Genomic DNA, 12769 nt, shown 5'->3' on the forward strand with positions numbered 1-12769 from the left:
TTTCAATATCAACTCTTCAACTTCATTTTCAACTTCAATTTTTCCATTTCAACTTCAGTTTTAACTCTCCCATTTCAACTTCATTTACAACTTCAATTTCTACTCTTCCATTTCAACTTCAATTTCCACTCTTCCATTTCAACTTCAATTTCAACTCTTCTATTTCAACGTCAACTTCAACTATTCCATTTCAGCTTCAATGTCTACTTTTCCATTTCAACTTCAATTTTTCAATTACACTTCGTTAATTTCAACTCTTCAATTTCAATTTTTCAATTCCAACGTCAATTTCAATATCAACCCTTCAATTTCAATTTCAACATCAAATTTTCCATTTCAACTTCAATTTCAATATCAACTCTTCAACTTCATTTTCCACTTCAATTTCTACTCTTCCATTTCAACTTCAATTTCCACTCTTCCATTTCAACTTCAATTTCAACTCTTCTATTTCAACGTCAACTTCAACTATTCCATTTCAGCTTCAATTTCTACTTTTCCATTTCAACTTCAATTTTTCAATTACACTTCGTTAATTTCAACTCTTCAATTTCAATTTTTCAATTCCAACGTCAATTTCAATATCAACCCTTCAATTTCAACGTCAATTTTTCAATTTCATCTTCACATTTTCAATTTTAATTTCGTTAATTTTAAATCTTCAATTTCATTTTCAACGTCAATTTTTCAATTTCAATGTCAACTCTTCAATTTACACTAGTAATACAGTCATTTGGTAGATTTATCTGGAAAGTTTTCCGGGAGTTTTAAAAATGTGTAATCTTATAGATTTCGATGTGCTCTTTCCGAATTTCAACTTTGCCACCTCGTATTTTTGCCGCTCGCGCCGCCATATTGGAAAAATGGCGCCTAATAGCAGTTTTTTGACAATATCTCGTTTCCGACTTATTTTACGATAAAAATATTTATATACAAAATTAAATTAGAGAAAATTTCCAACAATTTATGTAATAACAATTTCTTTTGTAAAATCAATAGTTTTGGCGTACGAGCGCGGCAAACTATTATTCATCTACACCAACACGTGTTTTTCGTATATTTACGAAAAATATTTTGCTGTGCGTAAAGACAAAATAAATAATTAAATTAAACATGGAAACATTTTAAAAAATGTTAATTTCTCATTTCAAACATGGAAAAATTTTCAAAATGTACATAATTCAATACATACATATGTATACAGGTTGTCCTGCTGAAATGAGATCAGCAGAATATCTCAGAAGACGTTGTCGTTATTAAAAAAGTGTTTCTATAAAAGTTTTTTGGTATGATAGGCTACATAATAAAAAATTAAAAAAAAATTTTTTTTATTTTTGCTTCTTTTAGCAAAGCGAAGAAGATTGCGCCAAATTTCGAAAGTGTGCATTGCATGTGGATTAGGCCTACTGGGGACACCACGATAGAGAAAGCGCGCCGCTTACTCTACCTCAAGGTGGTAAAATGAAATGAGTTTTTTAGCCAAAACGCGCATGTTGCAGTACACTTTGCGGCGCTCGTACGCCAAAACTATTGATTTTATAAAAAAATTGTTATTACATAAATTGTAGGAAATTTTCTCTAGTTTAATTTTGTATATAAATGTCTTTATCGTAAAATGAGTCGGAAAGGAGATATTGCCAAAAAACTGCTATTAGGCGTTATTTTTCCAATATGGCGGCGCGAGCGGCAAAGATACGAGGTGGCAATGTTGAAATTCGGAAAGAGCACATCGAAATCTATAAAATTACACATTTTCAAAACTCCCGGAAAACTTTCCAGGTAACCTCTTTTTTCGAACCAAATGACTGTACCAACTATTTATAATGGTGTTTTAGAGTTATTTAAATTGAAATATCTCTTGAACTATTAACTTTTCGACATACATGGGTTAGTACTTTCTTATAACGAATGTCCAGCTGCATCGATTGATGTATTAAAAAATACCTCATTCCATTTAAAAAAATATCAAAGACCTTGAAATCTCATAAAAACTGACCTCGAAAATTTTTACCCTAACACCGTTACATGTGGTCCTTCAAACAGTGTCACTTTGTCCGAAGAAATTTTTTTGTACAACGAAAAGTAACGCAGATATTTAGGTGTTCTGTTTCTTCGGACTCACCCTGTATAATTCGCCGTATCTCATCCTAGGCTCATGAAAGAACATCCTGTGTTCAGTAATATTTGTCTGAACGATCGTAAAACATCGGAACCGTCTGGTGTCGCGATGGAGCAACAGGGTTAACGGCACCGAGTACCGATCTTTGTGTTCCTGGCCGTGTTGTGTTTCTTGAAAATTTTATTCATCAATGCATGGCGCGCGGGCACGGAGGCAGCAGCACGGCCACGTAAACCATGCACTTAGGTTGTTTACGTCCAATAATTGCTCAAGAAAAACGGCGGAACAGTAACAATATTTTCGCGATAAAGCGGCAGAGCAGCGGGTACCTCGATCGAAGCGCCCGCTGCGCCATGGATAGTAGAAGCGTGGTGCGGTACGGGGGTAGAGGAGGGTAGATCGTTCAATATTTGTCTTGTAATCCTCGGCGTAGCTGGGCTTGATGCACAACGGTTGATCGCTGTCGCACTTAAACGAGGTGACTCGTGCCTGCATTTTGCCAACATTCTGTCGACAGCTTGTGCCTGCATTCTGCCAGCATTCTGTTGTCAGCTTGTGCCGGCACACCCTGTCAACATTCTGTCGACAGCTTGTGCCTGCATTCTGTCAACATTCTGTCGGCAGATTGTGCCAACATTCTGTCGACAGCTTGTACCTGCAATCTGCCAACATTCTGTCGACAGCTTGTGCCTGCATTCTGCCAACATTCTGTCGTCAGCTTGTGCCTGCATTCTGCTAACATTCTGTCGACAGCTTGTGCCTGCATTCTGCTAACATTCTGTCGACAGCTTGTGCCTGCAATCTTCCAACATTCTGTTGACAGCTTGTGCCTGCATTCTGCCAACATTCTGTCCTCACCTTGTGCCAGCATTCTGTCGTCAGCTTTTGCCGGCACACCCTGCCAACATTCTGTCGACAGCTTGTGCCTGCATTCTGCTAACATTCTGTCGACAGCTTGTGCCTGCAATCTGCCAACATTCTGTTGACAGCTTGTGCCTGCATTCTGCCAACATTCTGTCCTCACCTTGTGCCAGCATTCTGTCGTCAGCTTGTGCCGGCACACCCTGGCAACATTCTGTCGACAGTTTGTGCCTGCATTCTGTCAACATTCTGTCGTCAGCTTGTGCCGGCACACCCTGGCAACATTCTGTCGACAGTTTGTGCCTGCATTCTGTCAACATTCTGTCGTCCGCTTGTGCCAACATTCTGTCGACAGCTTGTGCCTGGATTCTGCCAACATTCTGTCGTCACCTTGTGCCAGCATTCTGTCGTCAGCTTGTACCTGCATTCTGCCAGCGTATACCGGCTCTTTCTCGCAGCAGAATGCGATACTTCTGTTGACGCAGATGCCCGTTAGAATCGAGTATTTCGGATCATGATACTACGATCATTTCTCGCCAAGATATAGCGAGTTAAAGGATAAATGCCATGGGTAGTAGGAGCGAGGCGCGGGACGGGGTAGAGCAGGATCGTTCAATATTTGCCTTGTAATCCTCGGCGTAGCTGGGCTTGATGCACAACGGTTGATCGCAGTCGCACTTAAACGAGGTGACACCCAGCTGGGAGCAAACGGCGTCGGGTTGGCAGGGCTCCGCCTCGATGCACGGGAATCCCCAAACACAGCCGACCACGATCCCCTGGCTGATCTTGACGTCCGGCAGGCCGAGGTCCTTGTTGTCCAGCTGCATACTTCGCAGACAGCCCTTGTAGCTCAGGTCCCCGGACTTGAGACCTTTGCCGAGGGCTCTGGCGCGCTTGTTCAACTCCGTTCCACCTATGTACAGGGTGTCCGCCAGGTCCAGGTACCGGTTGCCCCCGCTGGGCAGGCTGATCGTTCTTTCCTGACGGTCCACCGTGATCCCGATTCCGCTCGGATTGAAATCGACGACCACTCGGTGCCATTTGCCGTCGTTTACCGGCGCGCCGTGTATCAACTCCGTCGGCCCGTTCCCTTTGTTCATCAGCAGACGTATTTTACCCTCGAACAACTCGATTCCGAGGTAATCGGCGTACGACGATTGCCCGGTGTTGTACAGCAACAGACCGGTCTCCGCGGCCGTCTTCAACTCGAACTCCCATCTGCAACAACCCGGTCGGAGAAAATTGAAAGGAAGTCGAGGCATCGTGAGAAGGGACTCCCGAGCGAACTTCCGGACCGTTCCCCTTCCCCCAGCGCTTCGATAGAAATTATAGTTCGACCTTGTTAACGTTGCGGTGCCAACATGTGTAATTACCGACGCGCCGCGTCAAGCTACTGTATTGTTAGCCAAAATGGCGTGAAGGTTCCGCGAGGGTCGGTGCGACGACGCTAACGAGGAAAAACTATGTTCATACCTTGCCGTACGAGTTTCCCCAAGGTGTGTGGTTAGAACTTCTTCGTTTTCTCTTGTACAGTGTATTATATCAGTAATTATACAGATCATGGTATACCTTACCGATTTCGATATAATCATCATTCTGAACAACTTTCCTTATAGTCCAGTCAATGCTCATAAGGGGGCGTAGAGGGAAATGGAGCAACACAATTTTTAACTTTGGGACTTTGTTTGGACTAGTTAGGAGGTAAACATACTAAAAGTCCCTACTCCTGGGAGGTGAGCGGGCTACAGGGGGGCACGTAGAAGTTACCTTTTTCGGTTTTCCGCTTATATCTCGGAAACTATGTGTCCTAGCGATAAGACTATTATATACAAAATTGAAGCTGACAAAATGTGCCACAAAATTGATTGCATTCAGTTTTTCGGTATCTCGCATAGCTACCGAGATATCCGCGGTCAAAGTTTACAAATTGCCTTATTTGACTAGGTAACTCTTCAGCACAATTAGTGAACTTTGAGCGCGGATATCTCGGAAACTATGCGAGATAGCGGAAAACTGAATCCAATCAATCTTGTGGTACATTTTGTCAGCTTTAATTTTGTATAGAATGGTCTTATCGCTAGGACGCATAGTTTTCGAGATATCCTCGCTCAAAGTCCATTAATTGTGAAAAAGAAATGCTTTTATTTGACTAGCTAACTCTTCAGCACAATTAGTGAACTTTGAGCGCGGATATCTCGGAAACTATGCGAGATAGCGAAAAACTGAATCCAATCAATCTTGTGGCACATTTTGTCAGCTTTAATTTTGTATGGAATGGTCTTATCGCTAGGACGCATAGTTTCCTAGATATCCGCGCTCAAAGTTGACTAATTGTTAAAAAGAAATTTTTGCCTCACGTTTTTTGCCTTACTTGACTAGCTTCAGCACAATTAGTGAACCCATAGTGAACAATTAGTGAACCCAATAGCATTTATTTATTTATTTATTTATCACAGCGCGGCGTTAAACGCAACAACGACAAAATGCGAAAGCGAAAGGGGAAATACGCGATGCTGGTTTTCCAGTGAAATTTGGAGCGGAATGCGGGGTTCGGACACTGGCGAATCCGGATCGAATCCGGATCGAATAGAACTGGACACGGGATAGGGTCTCGATCCACGGTGTCGGGTATTAGGGAATAACGTTAAAACTCTGTAACAACGCCGCCCGGGGGTATTCGCGATCGAGTTAGAATTTCGCAGTTGACTTCTTCGCCGGGTTGCGACTCCGCTCTCTGAATGGACCCGTTAAACCGTTAACGGAGCGTTAGCGGAATTCGGAGTTTCTTAACTGTTCGGCTCGAATTACCTGGCCGTTTGCATCTTTCGCCGCCGGGAAAGTTCGGCTGTTACGCGCGAAACGTGACGCCAAATTGATTTAGCCGTGTTAAACGCATCCCCCGACGCCCTCCCGAATTCCTGTTTTATTATTAGTCCGGCACAGATCTCTCTATTTCATGTGACTTTCTCCCTCTCGCTCTCTCTCTCTCTTTTGACGTACCACCCCCGGGCACGTGTTCCGAGCATAACCATATTTTCGCGCGATACTTTTAATATATAAACCATTTTGTTTATTGCCAACACGCTCGCCTGTTCTCGCAATAAAATACAGCCTTAGAGGCATTCGCGACAACAAATTTTGAACAACGTTTCCCGGGGTAAAAAGTACTACAGTAAATCCTCTGCAGGCGCAACAATTTTTATACGATAGATGTGACTAATAATATCCCCCCCCCAACTTAGTGCAGGGTAAACAACGGTGCTAAGCGGGAAATATTGTTGTATTGTGCTAATGCTATTCCATACCTGAGATTGATACATCAAGTATCATAAAACCCCAATTTAAACACCGTAATACAGGCCTGGCCAACCCAAATGGTTTCACGGGCAACTTTGATGACGCGTAACGTTACAGTGGGCCGCGTGTTGGACAGGCCTGCCCTAATCAGAGTGGACAGACGAGTCCGACCTTGGGACTTGCGAGGGGAACACAGTACCCCTTCTCTGATGACCAGCAATATGCGCAAGCGCGACGGGGATCGAGTAAGGCGCATGGGAGACACGTTGCGCTTGCGCGATTGGGACGCAACAAAGACAGATGACATATTACAAGTTTTAGGTTATTGCCGCATATCGAACCTATTACCTAATTAAATGAATCATATGAATCGTTCTAGATATTATCAACATTCTTTATTATAAATAAAATGAATTGTAACATGTGGGAGTTTCAGTTGTGAAATGAAGTATGCTTATTATGTATAATATGTATGTTGAAAAAAATGTTGAAATCTGTACTACTGAGTTACATTCCAGTAAAATCATAAATGTCCTAAAAATAAATCATAATCTATTTTAACACTTTTAAGGAATGGACATAGCAAGTTTTGAAACTACCTTCTTCAATGCATATCTTAAAAAGTTGTAGTGAGATTTATTAATGAACTCTACGAACTGAACACTCAGAGCATCACATAACACAATCAAATACAATACAATACAATAAAATATAATAAACAAATACACACACACACACCAAAATAAGCAAACAAATACTCAATATATATCACTGTCATTGCCGCTATTCTTAGTTTCACCAGCGAGCAAGGTACCAGGTGATTTTTTTGGTATTTCTTCTCTATTGTACATTTGGGCATTAAATAATTCTAACATCTGATCTGTTATTTGGAAGCTGGAAGCATCAATTTGTTTTGATTGCAAATATCCGGAGGTCATACAAAAAAGTTTATTCAGTAAAAAAGATGCCCCTCCTTATTTTAAACTAAACAAAGGAAAAACCATCAAGATTCATCATTGGAGTCCTGAGATATTTAATTTTATGTAAACTCAAAAAACGATGGTTTTTTGCAATTATCTGGAAATCAAGGCCGAAACAAAAACAGTGATAAGGGTAAAAGTTGTTCCATTTGGGGTCCTCTACAGCTGGTTAACGTTTGGCCGTTTAAAAACGGATGACCCTGTATATTAGACAGATAACAGAACATTGTTCTTGAATTTTTTGGAAATTTTTTTCGAGTGGTCACTCGAAGGATTGCTAGCACTTTCCACCCCTAAACAATTAAATGATTTTTCTCTACCCTTAATAATTTGATCACAATGGTGAAAAAAATATATGATATGAAGGGGGTAAGTATTTTTAGTTCGAGTATTTTCGTTTTTTTTATCTGAATACTATAATTAACAACCGAGATAAAAAATGATACAGCTAAGCGTATTTGCCCTCATATCACCCTTATATATGAAGGGTTAGCGACTTAAAATTTTAGGGGGTTATCTTTCAACGTAAAACCATTGTTTTCCACACAATATCAATAAAAATTGTGGGTGGGACCGCTGGACCATGCTTATCCTCCTAGACCCAAGGGATTCTTTTAATATCTCAAATATGCATTTAAGAAACATGCATTTCCGAATAGCAACAATGCGACAATTATAATCGGCATCGGAAAATATCACTATCATATACGTATATCTCGGTTTTAAATCTTTATTTAAAAAGATTATGAAATATCAGGAAATTTTTATCGGTATTTCCATATATCGGTATGACGTCATAGCAAGTTAAGCTCGTTTAAACATTACAAAAAAAGATAAAAAGATTTTTACTATTATTTTGGCTCAAGGTGCCAATCATCGTAGAGTTTACCCTATGTTTGTTAATCAGCCGATTCCCTGCCTCGGTAATAAACGAATGTTTACAGGTTCTTGTAATAAAATATGGGGCGGAAGAGGGGCCAATCGCGGCAAATGTGACGACGGGGCAGTGGGAAAAGCGATATCGATAATCGCGAATACGCGTTTTGCAACCCATGTTTTGCGAGTATTTGAGTTCTCGCGTATTCGAAGTTTCGGTGAAATATGAATTCGTTATTGCACCGGTATGCGGTTTTAGGACGATTACTCTCATTTCAATCTCTTCTTTCGGTGTGTTTTGCACGCTTTGAAATTCGCGGATTGCTATCGAGGGAGAGATACGTAAATTGTATCGTTTTTTAATACGGCGATACAAATACGTGGAATGAATAGAGAATTCTTCCAGATTTTAATTTCTGGAGACACGACGTATTTTAATCAACGGAACGACGCACACTGCGTTGTCATGGGGCAAAAATAAAAAAATAAACTTCCGTGTTATTATACAATGCCGTCTCTGGAGGGTTCTTTAATATACATTACTAAAATAAGAAGTGAGATTCGTTCACGATGCCCTGCCAATTTTTGGCGTGCGAGCCAAATATTTCAGCTGAAATTCATCATCTAATCGAGCTAATGTACGAGTGTGATGAAAGTTAAAAGTTTGTATTATTTGAAATGGAACGCGTTTTTGAGGGTAAGTACTTCGAATTTTTACACTGTTTCGATTCTCATGTTCACTTTTTTGGAATGGACTTAGTAGCAGAAGTTGCAACGCTTTTTGTAATTTTAATGAAGGTTTAAAAAAATACTCCTCGAAACTCCTCCACGATATTTTTGGAAAATATGCATACATCGTAAAACCAACGGTTTTCGAGAAAATTGAGATAACGTGAATTTTAAACTCATGTTGCTCGAATATCTTCTAAGCTACTTATCGCAGCTAAAAATGTGTTTAACAAAACCTGTAGATTTTCACATTCCGCATCTTTTATGTTATATTACTTTTCCTCGTAAAACCAACGGTTTTCGAGGAAATTGAGAAAACGTGAATTTTAAACTCATTTTGCTCGAATATCTTCTAAGCTACTTACCGCATCTAAAAATGTGTTCAACAAAATTTGTAGACTTTTACATTGCGCATCTTCTATGTTCTATTACTTTTCCTCGTAAAACCAACGGTTTTCGAGAAAATGGAGAAATCATTAATTTTAAACCCACTTTGCTCGAATATCTCCTGAGCTACGTATCGCATCGAAAAATGTGTTTAACAAAACCTGTAGATTTTCACATTCCGCCTCTTTTATGTCATATTACTTTTCCTCGTAAAACCAACGGTTTTCGAGAAAATTGAGAAATCGTTAATTTTAAACTCATTTTGCTCAAATATCTTCTAAGCTACTTTTCGCAGCTAAAAATGTGTTCAACAAAACCTGTGGATTTTCACATTCCGCATCTTTTATGTCATATTACTTTTCCTCGTAAAACCAACGGTTTTCGAGGAAATTGAGAAAACGTGAATTTTAAACTCATTTTGCTCGAATATCTTCTAAGCTACTTATCGCATCTAAAAATGTGTTCAACAAAATTTGTAGATTTTTACATTGCGCATCTTCTATGTTCTATTACTTTTCCTCGTAAAACCAACGGTTTTCGAGAAAATGGAGAAATCATTAATTTTAAACCCACTTTGCTCGAATATCTCCTGAGCTACTTATCGCATCGAAAAATGTGTTTAACAAAACCTGTAGATTTTCACATTCCGCCTCTTTTATGTCATATTACTTTTCCTCGTAAAACCAACGGTTTTCGAGAAAATTGAGAAATCGTTAATTTTAAACTTTCAAACATTTAGATACTTATATCTTGACAACGATGTATGCAAAAATAATGTTTTTGTAATGTTTTGAAAATGTCTTAACCTCACCTATTAGAACACATAATCAAAAGTATACATTACCGTGTGAAATTTTAAAAGTAATCTCCATAGAGCTTCTCAAGGTTACAAGAATATCAAACAAATACAATCATCATATACTCTTCCCCTCCCCATACCCTATAACTTTTATTTGAAACATTGTTTTATACCATTTATAATTTTTAAGATATGGAATTTTGTCCAAAAACGGGCATTCCGATGCACTGTGCGACGCTTTAATAATTCAATTTGCATTTTCATTTTTCAACGTCGTTTTCAATCTTTCTGCAAGCATCTTGTCGAAAGATAGTTCTCGAGAGCTGTGATGCAAGAATTGATGACCCGGAGTCTTCAGCAACTTCCTCGCAGTGGCTTCCCAAGTCTTCATTGGTTTCAAACTGGCAGTCTCGAAGATGTTCCTCGAAATTTCGGAAAAGAAGGAAATCGTGTGGGGATGAAGTCTGAGTTTGGAAAAGACGGAAGTGGTTGAATGCGCAAGATGGTCAATTCTTTCGTGATGGCTTTCAAGAACTTATCGACCGTTGCTGGAACTCTGCAGAGAAGCCAACTGCGCGGAAAAGTTAAAATGACGAGTAGCAAAAATGTAAATTATTCCAGAGATTATTGCGACGAGAAGTAACTTGCGCGAGCAATGAACCCAAAAAGCACAAAGACCTCTTAAAGACGTTTTAAAGACGTCTGCAGTTGTACATTTGACGTCTTAAAGATGACCCGAAAGTCCTACGAACGTCTTCCGAACGTCTCCTGAACGTTTTTTGTTAGAAAACGGTACGTCTCTAAGATGCCTGTTTGACGTCTAGAAAACTCACATGAGACGGTCGTACGACAGTCAAGAGGTCTCCAAGACGTCCCTAAGAAGTCTTAAAGGTCCATAAATGTTAATTAAATTAAAAGAAGCTGAGAGTAAAAATAGATTTCGACAAAAACGAGTTTAAAGTTAAACCTAGCTTTATCAGAAGAACGCATGTTGAATTGACAAAACAGCGAAGATGTCTTACAGACGTCTTAAAGTCGTCTGCAGTTCTTCTTCCGAACTTCTTCTGAACGTCTTGTGTTAGAAAACGGTACGTCTTACAGACGTGTGTTTGACGTCTAAAAGACGTTCAGGAGACGTTTGTAGGACATTCGACAGGTCTTTAAGACGTCCCTAACAAGTCTTAAAGGTCCATAAATGTTACTTGAATTAACAGAAGCTAAGATTAAAAATAGATTTCGACAAAAACGACTTTAAATTTCAACCTAGCTTTATCAGAAGAACGCATGTGGAATTGGCTTAAAAAGTGTTATATAAATAACAATTGCAATTAAATCACTATAAAAATAATAAAAATTGAAGTTGAAAGTGAAGAGTTGAAATTCTAGTTCAATTTGAAGTTGAAATTCAAGTTGAAATTGAAGTTGAAATTGAAAAATTACAATTGAAGAGTAGAAATTGAAGTTGAAATTACAGTAGAAATTGAAGTTGAAATTGAAGAGTTGAAATTGTAGCTTAATTTCAAGTTTAAGGTGAAATTGAAGAGTTCAAATTGAAATCGAAGAGTTGATATGGAAATTGAAGTCGAAGATAAAATTGAGAAACTGAAGTTGAAATTGAAGAAGTTGAAATGGAAATTGAAGTTGGAATTGAAGTTGAAATGCAAATTGAAGTCAAAGATGAGATTAAAAAAGTGAAGTAGAAATTGAAATTGAAAGATTAAAGTTGAAATCAAAGAGTTGAAATTGAAGTTGAAATGGAAATTTGAAGAGTTGAAATTGAAGTTGAAATGGAGATTGAAATTTGAAAAATTGAAGAGTTGAAATTGAAGTCGAAATTGAAAGATTGAAGTTGAAATCAAAGAGTTGAAATTGAAATTGAAATGGAAATTTAAAGAGTTGAAATTCAAGTTGAAAGTGGAGTTGAAATGGAGATTGAATTTTGAAGAGTTGAAATTGGAGTTGAAATGGAGATTGAATTTTGAAGAGTTGAAATTGGAGTTGAAATGGAGATTGAATTTTGAAGAGTTGAAATTGGAGTTGAAATGGAGATTGAAAGCTTAAAGTTGAAACCAAAGAGTTGAAATTGAAGTTGAAATGGAAATTTGAACAGTTGAAATTGAAGTTGAAATTGGAGTTGAAATGGAGATTGGAATTTGAAAAATTGAAGAGTTGAAATTGAAGTCGAAATTGAAAGATTGAAATTGAAATTGTAATTTGAAAAATTGAAGAGAGTGGTAGTTGATATTTTAAAAATTTGTAGAGTTGTAATTGAAATTTGAAAAATTGAAGTTGAAATCGGAGAGTTGAAATTGAAATTGAAGACGAAGTTGAAATTGAAAGATTGAAGTTGAAATCAAAGAGTTGAAATTGAAGTTGAAATGGAAATTTGAAGAGTTGAAATCGAAGTTGAAATTGAAATTGAAGACGAAGTTGAAATTGAAAGATTGAAGTTGAAATCAAAGAGTTGAAATTGAAGTTGAAATGGAAATTTGAAGAGTTGAAATCGAAGTTGAAATTGAAAGATTGAAGTTGAAATCAAAGAGTTTAAATTGAAATCGAAGAAGTTGAAATTGAAATTAAGGTCGAAATTGAAAAGTTGAAGTTGAAATGGTAATTGAAGATGAAATTTAAAAAATTGAAGTTGAAATCGAAGAGTTGAAATTGAAGTTGAAATGGAAATTGAAGCCGAAGTTGAAATGGAAGAGTTGAAGTTGAAATAGA

At 38.2% G+C, this 12769-nt stretch overlaps 1 protein-coding gene across 3 annotated transcripts in view; it reads right to left on the reverse strand.

The window, feature by feature from the left end:
• Kon (chondroitin sulfate proteoglycan 4-like protein) overlaps window positions 1-12769 on the reverse strand; it is a 322078-nt gene that overhangs the window by 49507 nt on the left and 259802 nt on the right. For 2 of the 3 annotated variants that reach the window (XM_076443111.1, XM_076443112.1), the window contains exon 6: window positions 3604-4198. In XM_076443111.1, the coding sequence (XP_076299226.1) occupies window positions 3604-4198 (595 nt within the window). Of the gene's footprint in view, window positions 1-2533; window positions 2615-3603; window positions 4199-12769 lie in introns of those variants that run through there. The other variant, XM_076443113.1, reaches the window with a different exon arrangement.

The sequence above is a fragment of the Lasioglossum baleicum genome, chromosome 18 (assembly GCF_051020765.1).
Source record: "Lasioglossum baleicum chromosome 18, iyLasBale1, whole genome shotgun sequence".
NCBI lineage: Eukaryota > Metazoa > Arthropoda > Insecta > Hymenoptera > Halictidae > Lasioglossum > Lasioglossum baleicum.